Genomic DNA, 19,589 nt, shown 5'->3' with positions numbered 1-19,589 from the left:
CATAATCAGTAGCTTCATAATTATTTATTTATATAAGTATGAAATAATAATAATCAACTATCTAATTATTAAATGTTAATCATCCATCTTCTTAACAGTCTTATAGTATCTCACCGTATCCTTAATCAGAAAAATGTATATTTCTGATAGACTTTGCATCCCTAGAATTTCGCTTTTCTCACTAAACCACCAGTTATCTAAACCTAGATCAATTCTGATCACTTAATATTAAAAACTAGTGTATACTGATAAATATTATAATTATTCTAAATATTTGAGGAAAAAAAATCAAGTATTAAAGTGTGTCACTACAATACTTACAATACATACGTATTAACAGATACATAACAGATAAGTTTTATTAATATTTTTATAGATATAATTTTTATTTTTATTTGTTTTATCTTCGATTATAGAAGCCTTGTGCCATATATAAAGCTTTTATGACAATAAAACAGTCACTAATCATTGCATAAATTAAATAATAATATTTAAGAAAATTAAAATATTTTCAATATATATATATTTTTAATAAAAGTAAAAAATATTTGAGAATAATTGAAAAAAGTTTTATTAAAAATGTTTATAAAGTTTACCTTTGTGTTTTATTAACACAATAATATATATAGTATGATAAATATAATCTTACAATATATTCTAAAACTGTTACAAATTTAACTATACTAAAATGGACGGAAAGTTTTTGGATAATGCGCAATTAGAGCATTTGAAATAGCATTCACCAAATGTTTGGATTCATTATCATCAAACTTAACTTTCACGGCCCACAACAAGCAATTTTCTATGTCTTTGACGTATTTCTCATCCAGCATCTTCAAAAGGATTTTCATTACACGACCATAATTCTGATATACAGCTGCATGCCAAATATTAAAGTAATTAAAGCTCTAAAAGAAATAATTAATTTAAATTAAAAATTTAATATTATAGCAATATTTTAAGCAAACCTTTGAATCAGAATCTGGAGAAATATAACTAGTAACCTGCAGCCAAATGTCATCAATGATCTGAAGATCATTTTCATTTGTTTTTTTGGTGTTGACATAATTATAATAATATAATTGACTCAATGCAGCACCTTTGCGATTAAGAGCTTCAATAAGATTATTTTTTAGGCGATCGTTAGTCCTGAAATATTTAAACAGTAATGATTTAATTTTAAAAACATAAAAATATTATTACGTTTTAAGTTTAGAAGCTTCAGGTCTTTGATCAGACTTAATTCCATAAAATGCGAGGAGATCATTTTGATTAATAATAGATAGAACACTATCGGCAGCAGCAATTATTAGAGATAATTTTTCTAAGTCCAAGTCTTTAATTGAACAATTTGGGAATTTTCTTTTATCATCAGGTTCAATACATTGTATCCATGATATATGAACGGAAGAGTTTTTATCTCCAAATTCTTCCAATAATTTGTCATATAAACTTATAGAATCAGGACCATAATCTAAAAAATGTACATGAATATATTTCATGAATATAATAATTATATTATACAATAAATGTTTGAATTCATATAAATATTTAACACAAAAGTATACCCAATTTTGTTAGCCAATTTGTTTTGGCTTCACATATTGCTTCATTAAATTCTTCAAGCTTTGTTTTACTTTCATCAACTGATTTCGGTCCATTTTTCGATTTTAATGAATCTGTTATAAAGTATTTGAAATCATAGGTATCCTAAAAAATATAAAAATCAATTCAATAAAATTTAAATATAATAAGTAAACATTTATTGTATATTTTGTAAACGATATGGCACTTTAAAAAAATGATAATGACATATTGAAATAAAAATACAATATTGATAAATATTATAAACATCTAATGCATAAATATCTCTTAATTATAATTTTTTTAAAAATACAATTATTATTTATGGAAAATATAAATAAATGCATTAATATATAAAATTAAATAAATAAATGCTTAGTTTGGTGTATTATTATATTTGTAATCTACGCCCGCTTTCAAATTAAAAATTCATTATCAAGTAAACAGTATCATTCTTTTTAAGGGTAACACCACAGATTATACGAATTATATTGTTCTATCATTGTTCTGTGGTAACACTAAATAATTGTCCAGTAACAACGGATTGATATAAGGTTTTCGGGAGGAGATAAGAAATGCCTAAATACACATTTTTTTTATGGTTTTCAAATGTTATTTAAGTTTAACATTGAGATAATATAATTTTAATAAATATGCATTAAGTTTAAGATTAATAATATAGATATAATCAATATTATTAGCTACTTTCTTTTTTAGAAATTAAATATATATAAATATATATATATATATATTTCTTTATCATTAATTGATAAAAAATAAAAAAATAAAATTATAATAAAAAACTCCGAGAGGAAAAAGTTGATGTTGGTTAAATTAAATCTATATATTGGAGAATTGGAAGATATATGATGGAGTAAAGGGAACATTGTTGGCAAGCCATTTAGTGGAAAGAAGATAGTAGCCATTTTAACACCTACTTAACAACAAATTAATCATATTTCAAGGGCGTATTTAGACTAACTTCTAGAGAGGGGGGGGGGACTCAAACTTTTTTTCTTTAATTCAGGCTCAAAATTCAAGTCAAATTTTGGTATATTTAAATCGGGTAAATCCTTAATATTTGTGGGTTTTTTTTAATCTAATGTCGGATCCACTTAGAATTCACTTTTGTGTAACTATTATTTAACACTTGTCTGTGTTTTGAAAATTACGCTTGTGTCTTATTTGATTTTTCACTAAGTATGGACCCGACAAAAACCCAATTCAGTATTCACAGCCACGCGTAATTTGATTTCGTTATAAAATGATCCACATTAAAAAAATTTGAAATGTGTATCTCACAAACTCGTATAATCGATTCCTTAAACACGAATTCAGGGGAGGGCGATCGCCACCTTTACCCCCCTCTCTATAATACGCCCCTGTCATATTTTAAATACAATTTATTCAAAACTGTATTAACTACCTTTTAATAACAAAACAATTAAGTAAATACACTTACAACTTTTTTCCCTTGTTCGTCTTTAGCATATACTATATTACCAGATAAGCAATGACCAGCAGTTAATTTCAATGATGTTATTCTGAGAAATAATTAAATAAATATTTTTATTATATACAATTGACTACAAGCATAGGCGGATATTTGGTTAAATTTTTGGGGGGCTATAATAATTCAATGTAAAATAACCCTCAGGAGCTTCGCTCCCCCTTCCCTTACACAAGTAAAACTTATTACAATTAAAAACATAGATATGTTTAAATTGTATTAAAAAACACTAAATAATGCATATTTAAAAATAATCAATATTTTATTTTAATAACAAATATCTATTTGTATCAGCAAAGATATTCAAAATATCATCGCTTTTTATATTTTTCGATACCTATATCTTTTTCAATATACAGTATTGAAGATCACTGAACCTATCTTGAACCTTAGCCAAGTTTTTATTTTTTTCATTGTACTGAAACTCCTTTCGTAAGTAGCCGAACTAATTGGTATTGTTAATGCTATTGTAAATAGTTTTTTATTATTTCTTATTTTACGATTTTCAAAAAAACGAATAGATAATTATAAAAACAACGAATAACATTTCTAACAAAGTTTCGATTTTGGGGGGCTTTTCAAATATTTCGGGGGCTAAGCCCCCCATGTCCGCCTATGGCTACAAGAAAACTGAAGTCATTGTTATACATATACTAAGTAATTATATACATACTTATCATTGGGTAGTGATCCAATACTCAGTGTAACAACTTCACTATTAGGGGTGATGACAAGACTTGATGATTTCTTTCCAAAAATTGTAGCTTGGTGATGACTACTATAAACATCCAAACTTATTTGATTTTGTAACTTTTGAACCAATTGTATAGGTATCTCTATAATTTTTTCTAGTAACTCTCGCCGTTCATGTCGTATATGCATTTTAATAGTATAATCTCCTTTGTCTAGTTTATACACATGCTATAAAATAATAACAATAAATAATTAAATATAGACAATTGTGTTACACTCTTTATTTAGAGATATATAATTAATATTCATACTCTACTAGAATATGCATCACCAGCACTAATGTACTGTTTATTAGAATCAAACAACATCCATAATTGAGATTCATATTCACACTCATATAAAAGTTCACCAAATAATCCACAAGTTGCATATGCTTCAGTTGATTTTGACAAAGAGAATGTATAAGACAAAATTAGTTGATAAATTGGTCTGTGTGGTGGAATAATGTCACGTTTACTTAAAGCAATAATTTTTCCTTCATTTGGTCTGAAAATATGAATAAACATAGAAAATAAATAAATTATAAAATGTTCTAATATATGACTTATTCATGATTTCTAACGTGGGAATAGACAAGTGATGTTCCTTGATCATTGAAAGAAGTTACTTGATAAAAGGCTAATTCAAAATTATATAACATAAATAATAATATTTATTTTATATTTATTTAATTATTTAAATTAGTAAAAAAAAATTATTTGAGATTAAAAATATTTGGTTTTTGAGACTAAAAGACTGAACCTGATTACTTATACTGATACTTTAATCTACTTTAAAGTATTAAATTATATACAAATTTTCTAATGTTAAATCATCCATATTTTATTTCCCGATTCCCGTTCATTCCTAATTTAAATATATAATATACATACTTAAGAACGGTAATAAGATGTTTTAACGAAACGGCAGGAAGGATTTCTTCATTTTTTATACCAGGTTTCAATGTTACAGTCTGTAAACCCATTCCGTGATACATTGCAATACTTCTATTTAAGGGTGTAACACCATGGAATTGTAATTTATATGAAATTTTTATATTTGAAGAACTTGACCAATACTTCGCCAATGCAATCTCTAATACCACATTTTCCTGTGAAAAACATTTAAACATATATTTTTCATAAACATTTCAACAATTTTTTTTATCATATAAATTAAATAGCAATATAGCATTAAATCATTAATCTTGTTTTGACATTAAAATATATGGTTAACACTTCAGTGGTTTTTAACCACTAGCTACTGAGAGATTTAAATCAGGCGCGTATCCAGGGGGAGTTACAGGTGTAGTAACACCCTCCCCTTTAATTGTAGTATACTGAAGTCTTATAAAGGTAAAAATTCATTATAAACCGTGATAAAAACATATTTATCATAACGAAATATATACATAACAATAATGTAAAGCTGAGATCCGACTTCTCATTACACCGTTTTGTCTAATAAGCCAAAACCGTGGTTCTATGTTGTATCATGTGTGATTTGAAATAGGTACGTAAAGCAAAAATGTGCATTTAAAATTTTAATAAAATATTTAAATACTTTCTAATGGTATATTTCACAGACATATATATTCATGTGCAATGTACTAATATATTTGTATGCTTAAACAATAAAATATACATAAAGTAATTATTTTGTTGCATATAATTTTAAATAACACCCCCCATATAAAATACTTACGCGCCTGATTTAAATATAAATATAATAATCATACTAAAAACTTTAGATTATTATACTATTCGTACTTGTTAAATCTTAGTGTTAGAGTACTTTATAGAAGCATATTGTTAATTTTAATTTCTATTGTTAAATAAATACAGTGGAGCATCGATTATTCACACAAATTGGGACCGAGGGGGTGCGGATAATCAAATAATCATTAAAATAAAGTTAAAAACTGATTTACTAGGTATAATACAAAATATAATATTCATACATAATATAAAAAATACAATAAAAAAAATATATAAAACAAAAATATAACGAATTTCATGATATTCACACGATAAAAGGAAATTAACGAATGATGAAAATAAATTAAACTAAAAATAAATTTGTACACAAAAATTTTGTTGTACGGGTAATTGACGGGGCGGATAATCGACGTTCCACTGAATAATAAATTATATTTAGACAGGCCAAATATAAAAATAATGAAAAATAAAACGTTTCGTACCATAAAAAAAATTTTATGCTCGGAGAGAGTAATAATAAAAAAAGGTGTGAACGAACTACGAATTTAATGATGAAATTATGAAAATAGCATAACAAAAAATTTCATATGAAGAAATTATCGATGAATTTGCCAGTCATAAAGTGAGAAAAGCAAATTTTCAAAGTTTAAAATTAACACTGTAATAATAAATTATAAACATAAATTGTATACTTAAAAATATTAGTAAAATTAAGGGTTAAAATAAATATAACAATAAATTTTAATTGGTTAAAAAAACGTTTTTTCTAAGTTTGTCATGGGCGCTAGCGACTTTTCCTACGCCAATGAATAAAATATATTATACATGAAAAATAATAATAGGTAGTCCAATAATATTATAAGAATGCACTCATGTTACGTATTGACATATGTGTTAAGGCTGCCGTGGACCCCCGGAGGCCACGAACCACTGATGTAGCATATTGAATTGAATTATATATTTCTTTAATATTTTGATCAGGTTCTAAGTTTATGAAAAATAGAGGTAGTGGTAATGTTGTTATTTTATTTTTTACTATGACAACTTGTCTAACCTACCAAGTTATGACTCAATTATTCAGAGGTAAATATAACATTCTTACAAATATACTGATAGTTGATATTCGATATCTTATAAAAACTTCGACGAATTCGATTTTGATATCGGTGAGTAGTGACATTATTTTCGGAGAAAAATAATTGGTGGTCCCTATGTACAGGTATGGCCTATAATATGGTATTTTCTTATTCTTCTAGTTCCATTAAAGCAAATAACTTGGAAATTATTATGATCAAAATTTATTTCAAATAATGTTCGTAATGGATATTTCACAAAACAAAAATAATCTCTTTAATAGTAAACTGTGAACTGCTACTATCACTTCTATCTATTCATGATAATGATTAAAAATTATTCTTCGAATATTTAAGAAAACGATGTATAGGATAAAGTATAAACTATAAGTTCGAAGAATCTGCAATAAAATTACATTAAGAATTTACGAAGTATCAATCACGAAGACCACGAGATATAAAGTACTTTAAATTAATCAAAAAATTGATACGCAAGTACTACACAGTAACTATAAAATAATATCGGGTTCTCGGACATATTAACATTTTGTTAATTTTGTGACTTTAATTTGAAAAACATAGTCATTAGTACATTAAGTACATTAAATACAATATAATGGTAGAGTATGACATGTGTAAAATGATTCCATAATATGATGCAAATTATGATAAATGTGAGAAATATAATATGGTTTTAAAATTAAATTATTCTATTTTATATATTTCCTCATGCATACTTATTGTAAAATAACTTACCCCTTAAAATAAAAATTAAAAAAAAAATAATCATTTTTATTTTTCTATGATAACACTTAAGGAGGGTAAATCTATTTTTTATTTTTATTTTTAATCATTTATTATAAATTTCTACGATCTGCACTGAGGTGCACATTAAGTAATATTTTTAGCTATACATTTACAATTTAAAAGTTTTAACTCAATGGAGAAACACTCAGTATTATTGTAATGAAAGAGAGGAAAAGTTATTATTTTATTTTCCAACATAATATATTAATTTATTAAATTTTTAACAAATACAAATAACTATAAATAAAAATTTTATTATAAAATATTAGTTTGTAAAGCACCATAAATATATATTTATTTATTTATCGTATAGCAATCATTTATAATAATCTAAGTTTTTTAATGTGTAACATACATTTTTTTAATTTTTCAAACAGTTTTTCTAGGTTGTCATCAATATAGTAATAGATATTGTTGATAGCAACGTTTCATTACATTTAAATAAAATAAGCATGGAAAAATTAAAAATCAGTATAACACTATAAATCAGGCGTGCCCAACTTTTTTCAACTTGCGGGCCACATTCCAAATTTATATTTGTATTCCGGACCGTATATACTTCACGGTTTTTTTTTTTCATTTCGATAAAATATACAATAGTGAATAGATATATTAAAACATTACAGATAAAAACACATATTTAAAACATTTTTATAAGACCTTTACAGATGATTTCCCGAAAATAAAAAAATTATCAATGCGTATATTTACATTATTTGGTTCTACTTATATTGGCAAACAAAAGTTTTCACACATGAATTACGCAAAATGTTCAGAAAAATCGCATTGACCGATGAACACTTACACTTCTTATTAAAAAATGGCGTTACACATTTCACTCCGAATATTGAAATATTGGTTAAAGAAAAACAAGCCCAAATTTTACACTAATTTATTTCTATTAATATTCTAAAGTCTAACACATTTCTTTTATATTAAAATTAATAATTATAAGATATTTTGTAATTCTTAAAAGCTTAATAAAATAAAAATGTTTTAAATAATAATTTTTTTTATAACCATACAAATTTTTAATTTTTATAAAATAGTTACGAGCCGGTTGGAACACTTTCACGGGCCACGGGTCAGACATGCCTGCTATAAATCATACTATAACATTATGTAAAAATTAATTATGAAGGCCTCAAAGGAGCACAATACCTCGACTACCTACCAAGGCGGGACATCCGAAAATTGATATAAGAATACTAATTTTAATATTATTCTTATAAAATTTCGTGTAAAATGATAAAAGTAAAAATATAGTAAAACACAGTAAATTAAAAAAAAAAATAGTCAAAATAAATGAAATTATACCAAATTCGTACTAAGGATCAGTTCAAGTTTTTTATCCCAGTTCAAATTTCAGACTGCACTACTGATAATTAGAAATATTACTTTATTTTTAACCACTGAATAATCAAATATAAACATTGTATTAAACATAATAAATAACAATCAAAAATTAGAGACTAAGTTAGAACGTACCTCAATAGCAAAATGTGCTTGAAATTCATTGGCTTTCAATTTGAACATTTTGCAATACTCCATAAATTTACATGATTTTTGAGGTAGTAATTGTACAGTGTGTAGACAGAAATTAGCGCATACATCTGGTTCAAAATGTTGTATATGAAGAGCTGTAAATTAAAAAAATATTTACAAATTTTAATTTATTTTAAATTAAACACTAATTAGTAAGTAGAAATTACTTACTAGCCCACGTTACTTTTTCGGGTACTAATACAAAATGTCTCTTTATCAATGAATTTGGTTCGAACACAATGTTATCAAAAGACAAAAAACTAGAATTATTTGCGAACAGAGGTCGAACAACTGTCACTTCAAATGTAAATACAGGGCCTTTTGCAGAATTTTTTGTGTCGTAAGCTCTCACGCTGTCCAAAATGAATAATAATAATAACAAATACATTAAAATTTAATAATTTATACATTCAGTTATTAGACTGCTTACGTAGAAGTATGCACTCCGGAATGTAATCCACTAGGATCAATTTTTATAACAAAATTTCGTGCCATATACATTAGTTCTAAATACTTGGGTACGCTTATCCAAGAATCATCGCTAATTAAGCATAAGCTCATTTGGAATTCGATTTTATGTTTTGCATCTGTAAGTATGATATAATATTTTACTTAATCATTAAAACCACAACATTAGCTCTCTTATTATTATAAAAATATATTTATCAATTAAGGGGATTGCAACAGAGGCGTCATTGGAAAGGACAACTCATGCATTTGCTACAGTCTAGAGCAGGCGTGACCGACTCGCGGCCCGCGAGTGTTCCAACCGGCTCGTACCCATTTTATATAAAAATTAGAAATTTGTATGGTTATAAAAGAAATTATTATTTAAAACATTTTTATTTTATTAACCGTGAAGTATATACGGCCCTGAGTATAAATATAAATTTCAAATGTGGCCCGCAAGTTGAAAAAGGTTAGGTACGCCTGGTCTAGAGAGTTTAGCTATGGTAAATATAAATACATCTTATACAAAGCCATTTGACATGATGTAAATCAGAAAAATGAAACATGTACCGTACGGGTACGTATGTACAATGTACAAATCATTACAAAATTGGACTGGTATATCGTCCTTTCCTCTATACGTCAATGATTACTTAGGTAAAATGAGTCGCCGAGTCGGTAATTTAATAAGTGTGTGTTACTGCCTAATTTAATGATCTCTTTAATTAATAAAATGAAAATTAAGGTAATATTTTAAATATTTTAAATTCTTAAGACCTAGGAGGGGGAAGACTTTAACCTCCATAAACTCCCCATTGTATCCATGGCTGTGTACAACATAGGTATTTTGAAAACTGATTTTAAACAGTAATAGTATTACTCTACATCAATTATCACATATTTTTAAAATTTTTAACCTTACATACTAAGAAATAAACTTTTTTTGAACTTTATGTATACGATTATTTAAATTAAATTTTATGAAATTTTGGAAACAAAATCGAAAAAGTAAAAAAGTCAATCCAAATCAGACTAAATTAATTATTTATAATTATCAGTTTTCAAAATTCTTATCACATCAATTAATCGTTCGGTACGTTGGAAATAAAAAACGTCTAAATCCCTATATTGTGTGTATGATAGATAAAAAGTTATGCCATTCCTTTAAACTTATAAAGTTATTACCTTTCTCAGAAGTAATATTATTTCAATATAATTTTATTATATTTCAATTAATGAGAACAATATAAATTTAAAATCCGAATATAATAAGCAAATATTACGAAGTATACTAGCTAATTAAAATATTACATGAAGATATTAATAATGGAAGTATTAATTTCATGATTTAAAATCATTAAACAATGTTAGCATATTATCTGAATATTTTGTATTACATAACACAAGTGTGACCATTTTTATTTGAGAAACAAGAGTTCTAAGAATGTATTAGAGGTGAAAATCAATTTCTGAGAACCGTTTAAACATAGGTTGTTTAGGAAATCCCGGAATATTTTTCAGATTTCAACACAGATTTTCAAAACAGATGATTTTTTAAATACAAATACAATTCATTTTCAAGATTCAAATTATAAATTGTATTAATGCAATCATAAATCAAAAAAAAATTGGTTAAAAACTTACATTCTAATAATTTCATTCAGATTTTAAATTTACAAAAGGAATTAAAAAAAGTACTATGAAAAATATAATAATTTTTAAATGTACCCATATAATGTCTTATAAAACGTTATAATTATAATATATGAATCAACATAAGAAATAATGTGTAAGAAGAATATCTTGGAATTAAATTTTACATCCACTGAAGAAAATTGAATTTTATATTTAAAACCTAGTTATAAATAGGCACATATAACACTATAAACACAGATAATTAATATATATTTTCCTATAACTTACTATCCCTACAACGTGAACCGATGTTCATTGGGTTTAACCAACTCGCAAGGAAAATTAATTTAAATTATATACATCTTCTGATGCAACTACAGATTTTTTTTATGATTGTATACAATATTATGTATAAATAACCAATTTGTCAATTAAATCATTGAATTAAATATTTTAAAAATATCTAAAAGCTTTAGCAACTATTCAATCGCGTAATACATTTCTGAGACTATTTCAAATTGCTTTTAATAATGAGTAATCTCCATCATGAAATATACTCGTGGTTATTGAATATTATTAAAACTATAAATAAATAAACGATACTCGGAGTGGATAACTTTACATTAGTGCGATTCAACATAATACCAAAAATAAAAATCCTCCGAGACGTTGGATAAATAAATCATGATAATAAGAGAAAAAAAGATTTTATACATATAAAAAAAAATTCGATTAACAACGAAACGACAAACACAAACCCGATTATCTATCCCCTACGTCCCTCCCCTGTAATTCATTACAGTATACCAATATTATTTTCAAGTGAAACAACGAATAAATGTCGTTGTTTTCAATAGTTCGTGGAAAATCGCTATCGAAACTAAAACGTATACACACACACACACACACACATCGTATGTTTTTAAGTTTTATGTGTTATTAAGGACCATGTGAGCCGCGGAGTGGTGGATATACTGTTTAGAGCCCTGTCGCGCAACGGCGTAATTGTTAAATGCGTTTTGTTTGTCCGACACACCGGGCAGAAAGAACTTTTTTTCGCTTGTTCGATACCGTTCGGTTGAAATTCGAATCTCAAAATTTTTTCATCATCAGTAGTTCTAATTATATTTACCACGTGCTCACGGTAAACAACAGCTACATATTAACACGAATCGAAAACGTAAGTGACATTTTAAAAATGATTTATTCTTCGTCCGTATTGGTTAAATCTAATAATTTATCGGAACTAAATGAATGAGTCGTACCGCCGATTGAACTGTGTTTTATCTATGGAATTGGGTGGCTTCTACAAATTGTCATAATTTATTCATTGAATATATGTATAATATAGAAATTAATTTAAATTATGTTTATGTAGTTATTAACATAGTTCCATGTATAATGAATTTATGTCTAATTTTTTATTAATGACTAAATCGATATATTCAATGCCGAATAAAATTATTTTAGTTATTAATTTTTCTTATAATTTTGCCCAATGTTTTTGTAATATAAATAATTATTATTACAAATTCTTAGTACAATTCGAATGTTTTATCCTATTTTACTTTATTCAATTAAATATGTCCTTCTCTCAACCACACTATTTACCTATATTTATTTTTATATTCATTAAATTATAAAATCGTCTAATTCTTAATTGTGTTCGTCACTGTTTGATTACTATTAGCTGGGAATTTATACAACCACATAAAGTGTGTACAGGTAGAATGAGTTTCATTTTAATATTTAAATCTTAATAATGGAAACAAAATTTCGATAAAGGTAATTTTATATATGAATATAATAAAAAAATTGCTATAATCTTTTTTTCTTTTTAATAGTATGTTGTAATTAAATCCTCTAACATCCATATTTCGGTATTCGATACACGAATTTCTGCCGTTCTGTACACCTAATAGAATATTTATGTTAAGTGTCAATATTTACTATGTCTGTTTATTTTCATTTTATGATTATTAGACTACTTCTTAAATTTTAGGTGTTTTAATGAAGTAAGTATTAATAAAATTAATATTTTTAAATTAAAATCCTCAAGATTTCCAATAATCGTCAATTTTACGTATTCGCTCAACTAAAATATTGTAGAGTTATTGAATAGCTGTGTGTATTATTTTTCTATAGAAGGAAGTGTTAGGTTTAAAAAAAATTAAGAAAATTTGATTATATTAAAATGTTCGAAATTATCATTTACTATCTGTACATTTGTGTTCATATCTATGTATAGACTCAATATTTATGTAAAAGTACATGCTATTATTAAGAAATAATTTATATTTTTTTTTATTTTCTACCCGATGATTATAAATCAAATCTCTTTTATACTTAATAGATTACGTGAATTCTGTTATGCGCATATGATTCCAATTTGAGAAAAACATTTGACTTTATTAATTTACTTATCAACCTGGAACTAATTTAGGTATCGGTATTTCTATAAATATGTATTTTATAAACTGATTTATATTTCATTGATTCTATGCGAGTGTAAGTTATCCGTTATAGGAATTTTCGGTTTTTTTTTTTTTTTAGTTTATTCTTTATCTAATATTAACACTATTCCAATAATTATTGTTTAGGCATCAAACCAATTATTGTGTGCTTGACGGTGGTTTTTTTTAAATTTTTATTAATATAACTTATTTCAACAATTCTCATTTATTATTTCTCAAAAATTTTAAAATTAAGTATCTGGAGGACATAAAGTTATCAAATTCGCACTACAATAATCATGTTCCATGACATTTTGTGAAATGCGTGTGGCTTTTTGGCGGGTTGACGAAATTAAATTATATCATAAAATAATTTCATATTGTTTGGCTTTGCGTATGTTTTCGTTAGCTATTTATATTTTTGATAATAAATGAAATTAGATAGTAACTATATATATACCACGGACCAGGAAGACCATTATGTATACTATGGATGTTATCAACTATTTATTATCATGTGTAGAATCACATTACAAATTTAAATTGTCAATTAGTAATCATCATGGTAGCGTCCTAGTGGAATTTCATTTATCGACAAGTTTAAAAGTAATCTATATTTGTGAATTTATAAAAAATACTGCATGACGTTCATAGAATATAGTAACCTTAAAAGTGGCCCTTTCATAAAATTGTAGAACACAATGTGTTATGATGGACGATTATATTCTGTTATTTCCATTTAATTGTAATCCAATAAAATGATAACTAATATATTTAAAATAGAAATAGTAAAAAAAATTTATGAAAATAATTATTAAAAAAAAGTATATTTTATGTTCATATTTTAACGTCTTGAAATTTAACAAGACCCCCTGATTTATTGTTATTGTGTGACCTTAGCCAGAATTATGTATTATACTCAAAGATGGTAAATTATTATTTCTACATTTTACTCTTGAAATAAGTAAATTATCGGTCATCAATTGTTATTGTTTTAATAAAAGTAAGTGCAGCATTAGATCCTATTCAGGAATTGTTACTTAAAGTTTAATAAATGATTAACAGTTACGAAATATTTTTATTATTAATGTTTTGATATTTTTATTTCAGATTAGGTTTTGATTACATCTGAAAATTTAATTCTTTGCCAAAATGAATATGTATTGTACACCTCAAAACAACAATGTTTTATTCTGTGATTACATTTCGGTTTGTACTTTTAACTTTATCTAATGATTAATAAAAGTATATAATAATAAAATCCTATTTTGGCACTGATTTACAATTTATTAAGAATTTTAAACTTAACTTTTGCATGTACATTTTATATACGATGTATATACAATATTATTGCCAAAGAGAATTCATATTATTATTAACTAATGGTATATTATAATTGATTATCAATAATAAAGCTTTTTATACATTTTTTCAGCCTACACCTCATTATTCATTGTCATCATATTCTCAATCTTCATATATATCTAGTAATTCTAATTATTCACAATCATCTTTTTCACCACCCATGTCATCGCCTTATACACCTTCATCACAGACTTCAGAATCATTTGGAAATGATAACATTTTTAAATTTCCACCAATAATTCAAGATAAATATATTGTAAGTAACCATTAATTTCTTCCTTATTAAGTTATCACAAGTATAAAATATTTTTTATACATATGGTTAAAAATAGCGTACACGTGAAGACTTATTAGCTGCCGTTATTGCCAAGGCCAATAATTTAGCTGAAATAGAAGAAATCGGTCAACGTTTAATTTCAATAGACAAAAGACATGTTATTCAAAATAATGGCCAAAAGACATTGTTGCCAACTGTGAAGCAAGAACCTAAGCGTGGTAGTGAACTGTATGTTGCATTACCAAAAGCGTGTTTAGAAGGATTTCTCTATGCTATTTTTTCACAGGTAAATTTGCTAATACATTTTTTTTTATCACAACAAAAACAATTTAGTTCTATTTTTCAAGTATGGAACTGTCCATCAAATTCGATTAATGATGCATTTCTCTGGTTCAAATCGAGGATATGGTTATGTTATGATGAGTAATCCTATAGAAGCTGAGATGGTGCTTGTTAAACTTAATGAACTTACTCTTCCTGGCATTCGAGGTCACTTGTTAATAAGCATGTCAACTGATAATAGAACATTATTTGCTAGAAATATACCTATGGATTTATCAGAAGAACAATTACAAGTTGAGTTTGAAAGGCGCGTGGAAGGAGTTAAGAAAGTGCGAGTTTTTAATCATATAGATGATCCCAGCAAAAACCGAGAATTCTGTTTTGTAATATTCAAAGATCATAGAAGTGCTGCGTTAGCTCGCAGATCAATGGCTGAAAGTCCATTTTTCCTAAATGGGGTATCTATTAAGATCCAATGGGCAGAATCTGAACCTGTATTTCGATATTCAGTACTAAAAAGAGTAAGTATAGTAGTTCTGATACATGTATATTATTTAAACTAGCAGCATTTTTAAATCTTATACAATTTACCTAAAGCTAACTCAACCTTAACATTTTTTTCAAGATGAAACAATTACACATTAGAAACATGAATTCACAAACAACAGAAGAAGATATATGGAAACTCATATGCCAACATGTTACACCTAATAATATTGTATTCATTAAGAAAAATAATACATGTGCCAGAATCAAATTTACCAGACATGAATATGCAGATCTTGTACGAAAAAATCTTGATGGTAAAAATATATTTATAGTTTATTTATTTATTATTACAATTATTTAATTACTATTCATAATTATGGTAGTTCAATAAATTAATGAAAATTTCATCAAACTAGGTACACGAGTTCATGGAATAAATTGGATTGTTATGTGGGACAAAATAGAAGGAACAAAGTATGAAAGGTTATGCCCTTGATGCCTAGAATAATTATTAATTCTACTTATTATATACTACATTAATTAATATATATTTCTTATTTTGTAATTCCATTAAAATTATTAAATTAATACTGAAATAAGTCTCAAATGATTATTTATATTAAGTAATTTTTAATATCTATGAACTTCTTTTTGTATATAAATATAATATAACTGATAGAACAACTTACCAATATCTTCATTGTATAAAAATACAGGTTCCACGGTAACTACACTTTTTATTATGTGGTTTTCAGATGCATTTCTGATGTGTATTCCTTTTTCCCCTTTAATACCACAAGATATAATAAATTTGACGTATGATTCCTGCTCAGTGTGGTATTGAGTAAGATAATCAAATGCTTTTTCGACCTATGATAAGATTTACATATTAATTTAAATAAAGATTTGTAATTTATAATTTTTTTCTTTCTAATGTAAAATTGATTATTAATGTACTCATATTAATAACCATTTGATCTATTATTATTTTTAATTTATACATTCTATATGTTTTGAACAGATTTCAATAATCAATAAAAAAAGTTTTCTATTTATGTAAATATTTTTAAGGCCTATATTCTAAACCTATTTATACTATTTTAACTATATTTAATATTATTTTAATAGCATGTTTTTATATACTTGTAATAAACCGTGTCCTTGAGAAAAGTGATCAATTTTTTCTTGATATAATGCAGTGTTTTCCATTGATCTTTTTATTAAATATGGACATGTATCTATTTTATTTGCTTTAAGTCCGGATATTAGTAAAGCTAAAAAGAAAGGGATTAAGAGTGAGCGTTAAAGTATTAAGTGTGTTTCAAAACATCAATTGAAGTAATTTTCTATAAATTGACCTGCTGCTCCAGCTACATGAGGTGCTGACATGCTTGTGCCATTCATTAACTGAGATCCTCTTAACATATATCCCGGTACAGAAGCTATTGCACCCCCTGGTGCACATACACTAACTCCCCTAGCACCATCAATAGTTGGTCCTCTTGAAGACCATGTATAAGTAGTGGCTGGAAGTTTTTGTTCCATAGAATAATCAATTGCCATCATATCTGGTGATACGTAAGCTCCAACTCCTTAATTTATGTAATATTAGTTATAAAGTAATTATAAAATAAAATCAAAATATAAATTACCATTTAAGATATTATTTACCTATAATTGTTGTTTTAGATATATCTGGTGGTGCGCCAATTGTGCATAATGCTGGTCCATGATTACCAGCAGACGCAACCCAAGTTACTCCATACTTGTCAACAACATCATTCATAATATCACCAATCCTCCTAATTATTGGGAAAAATAAAATAACTAAAACTAATTAACTAATTTTTGCAATAATTTAAACAATACCCAGCATTGGACCAATTTGAATGTTCTCCGTAGCTCATATTGATAACATCTATATTAAACTTTTTTCTAAGTTCCATAACCTTAATCATTGCTCTGACTATTGCTGTTCCAGTTTCCATAGTCTCTAAGCGACTGTCTCCAATAGTTAAAGATATAATTTGGGCACCAGGAGCCACTCCATTTTTTTCTGGTTCATCAGGAAAACATCCAGCAGCAATAGCTGATACATGTGTACCATGGGATGCTAGGTAAAAAAAGAAGTATGAATCTGTACTAATGTTTAAAAATTAAAATATACTTACATCCAAGTGATACAATTTCCAATAAATTTCCATCATTATGTATATTAAATGAATAGCTCATACGATCTGATGCAGTTATGTAACTAAAATTATTTAATGGATCTACACTGAATTCTCCCATAAGTTTACACGAAGCCAGATTCCCTGTTTCAGACGTATCCAAACATGCCCTAAATAAAAATAGTGCAGTTAAATATTGGTAAATAAATATTTAAGTAAGACTTGCTAAATATTTATTACCTAAAAGTGTTAAAAAAATGTTATAATAATTAATATTAGTTATTATACAAACTGATAATGAATTTAATTTCAGATTGCAATTTATAAATTTATCGAGCATCTTATGAGTTTATTTTACATAAATTAAAAAAAAGCCCTTTATAATTTACTTACTGCCATTGAGTTCCATCATGAAAAACAACACAATCGTAAACAGGAGTAATAAACTTATATTTTTTTTCTAAGTTTTGTAAAGCATCAATAGTACTGTCTAGGTCATCTTTTATTAATTTTTGATTTCTTGTTAGTGTGATTTTGGTAGAATCATTTTCCTACATTTAAAAATAACACATTCAGTAAAAGTACCTAAGAGCATAGAGCATATTTTATAAATGAGTTACATTATTGAATTGCTGTTGTTCAAAAATTGATTTTGATAGTAAAGGTTTGTGTATTGGATCCCATTGTTTTTCTTTTTTTTCTTCTTCAATTCGCTTTTGAACATTTTTTGTATATAATTCATATGCGTTTTTTAGCCCAATATGATACTTTCCAGTAGGATTTTTCCAGTTACTTGGTATCTGTAACGATAGATATAGTAGTTGAATTGCTAAAAAATTGTTGACTAATATTTACCACAAGAGTGCGTCCACTTAATCCTTTAATTTCATTTCCTTCTATAGTTACTACTGTTGAAGTATCAACATCACCAGCACCACTGCAGTCATATCTTGCAATAACTTTAGGTTTTCCTTCACTTGTTACCTACAGTTTATAAATATTATTGTATATGTACTTTCCACCAACAAATAAAATATCTCACTTGTAGACCGGGAGCTCCAGGATCAACTCCGGAATCAAATATGGCTATTGTCACATTTCGGCCATCATAAGATGGATTTTTAACTAAGAAATTTGTGACTCCAGTCTCTTTTTTTGGTACCAATGCCCATATCGGAAACTCTTCTGTTTGAAAATTAGCACTCATTTTACCGATAATTTTCCCACTGTGAAAAATTATGTTACTTGAGTGTAACTCGAAAAATTATGACTAAAAATTATATATAATTTATAAAAGTTTTTCGTAATGATTCAACACAATATATTTTCATATTATTCATCAATATCGAATGCGATTAGAATTGCAAGTTATTATCGATAAGGAAAAGATGCTATTAGCAAGACACGTTTATCATAAATTACTATCAAAGAGTTTGTAAATGATCCCGATATAAGCATTGAACTACTGCTAGTGACATCTAGTTGTTAGTTAAATATT

At 26.3% G+C, this 19,589-nt stretch overlaps 2 protein-coding genes across 2 annotated transcripts; one reads left to right on the top strand and one right to left on the bottom strand.

Annotated features, from left to right (window-relative positions):
* Positions 1-642: 642 nt before the first annotated feature.
* Positions 643-19,298, bottom strand: LOC112685037 (tripeptidyl-peptidase 2). The gene is made up of 21 exons (XM_025556793.1): positions 19,134-19,298; positions 18,947-19,075; positions 18,712-18,891; positions 18,485-18,642; positions 18,092-18,261; positions 17,790-18,033; positions 17,592-17,722; positions 17,279-17,512; positions 17,064-17,194; positions 16,610-16,790; positions 9,400-9,556; positions 9,141-9,322; positions 8,913-9,064; positions 4,720-4,937; positions 4,099-4,333; positions 3,768-4,015; positions 3,047-3,128; positions 1,569-1,710; positions 1,204-1,474; positions 969-1,149; positions 643-908 (listed from the first exon to the last, which is right to left on the bottom strand). The coding sequence occupies exons 1-21, from the start codon at positions 19,296-19,298 to the stop codon at positions 684-686; spliced, it is 3,816 nt and encodes a 1,271-aa protein (XP_025412578.1). The 3' UTR covers positions 643-683.
* LOC112685038 (probable RNA-binding protein 46) lies at positions 11,775-16,491 on the top strand. Its single transcript, XM_025556796.1, has 7 exons — positions 11,775-12,234; positions 14,618-14,716; positions 14,943-15,128; positions 15,205-15,435; positions 15,497-15,952; positions 16,057-16,234; positions 16,337-16,491. The coding sequence occupies exons 2-7, from the start codon at positions 14,660-14,662 to the stop codon at positions 16,414-16,416; spliced, it is 1,188 nt and encodes a 395-aa protein (XP_025412581.1). The 5' UTR covers positions 11,775-12,234; positions 14,618-14,659; the 3' UTR covers positions 16,417-16,491.
* Positions 19,299-19,589: the final 291 nt, after the last annotated feature.

This window comes from Sipha flava, unplaced genomic scaffold (assembly GCF_003268045.1).
Source record: "Sipha flava isolate LNK unplaced genomic scaffold, YSA_version1 263_pilon_pilon, whole genome shotgun sequence".
Classification (NCBI taxonomy): domain Eukaryota; kingdom Metazoa; phylum Arthropoda; class Insecta; order Hemiptera; family Aphididae; genus Sipha; species Sipha flava.
This window is presented reverse-complemented; position numbering and strand designations above follow the sequence as displayed.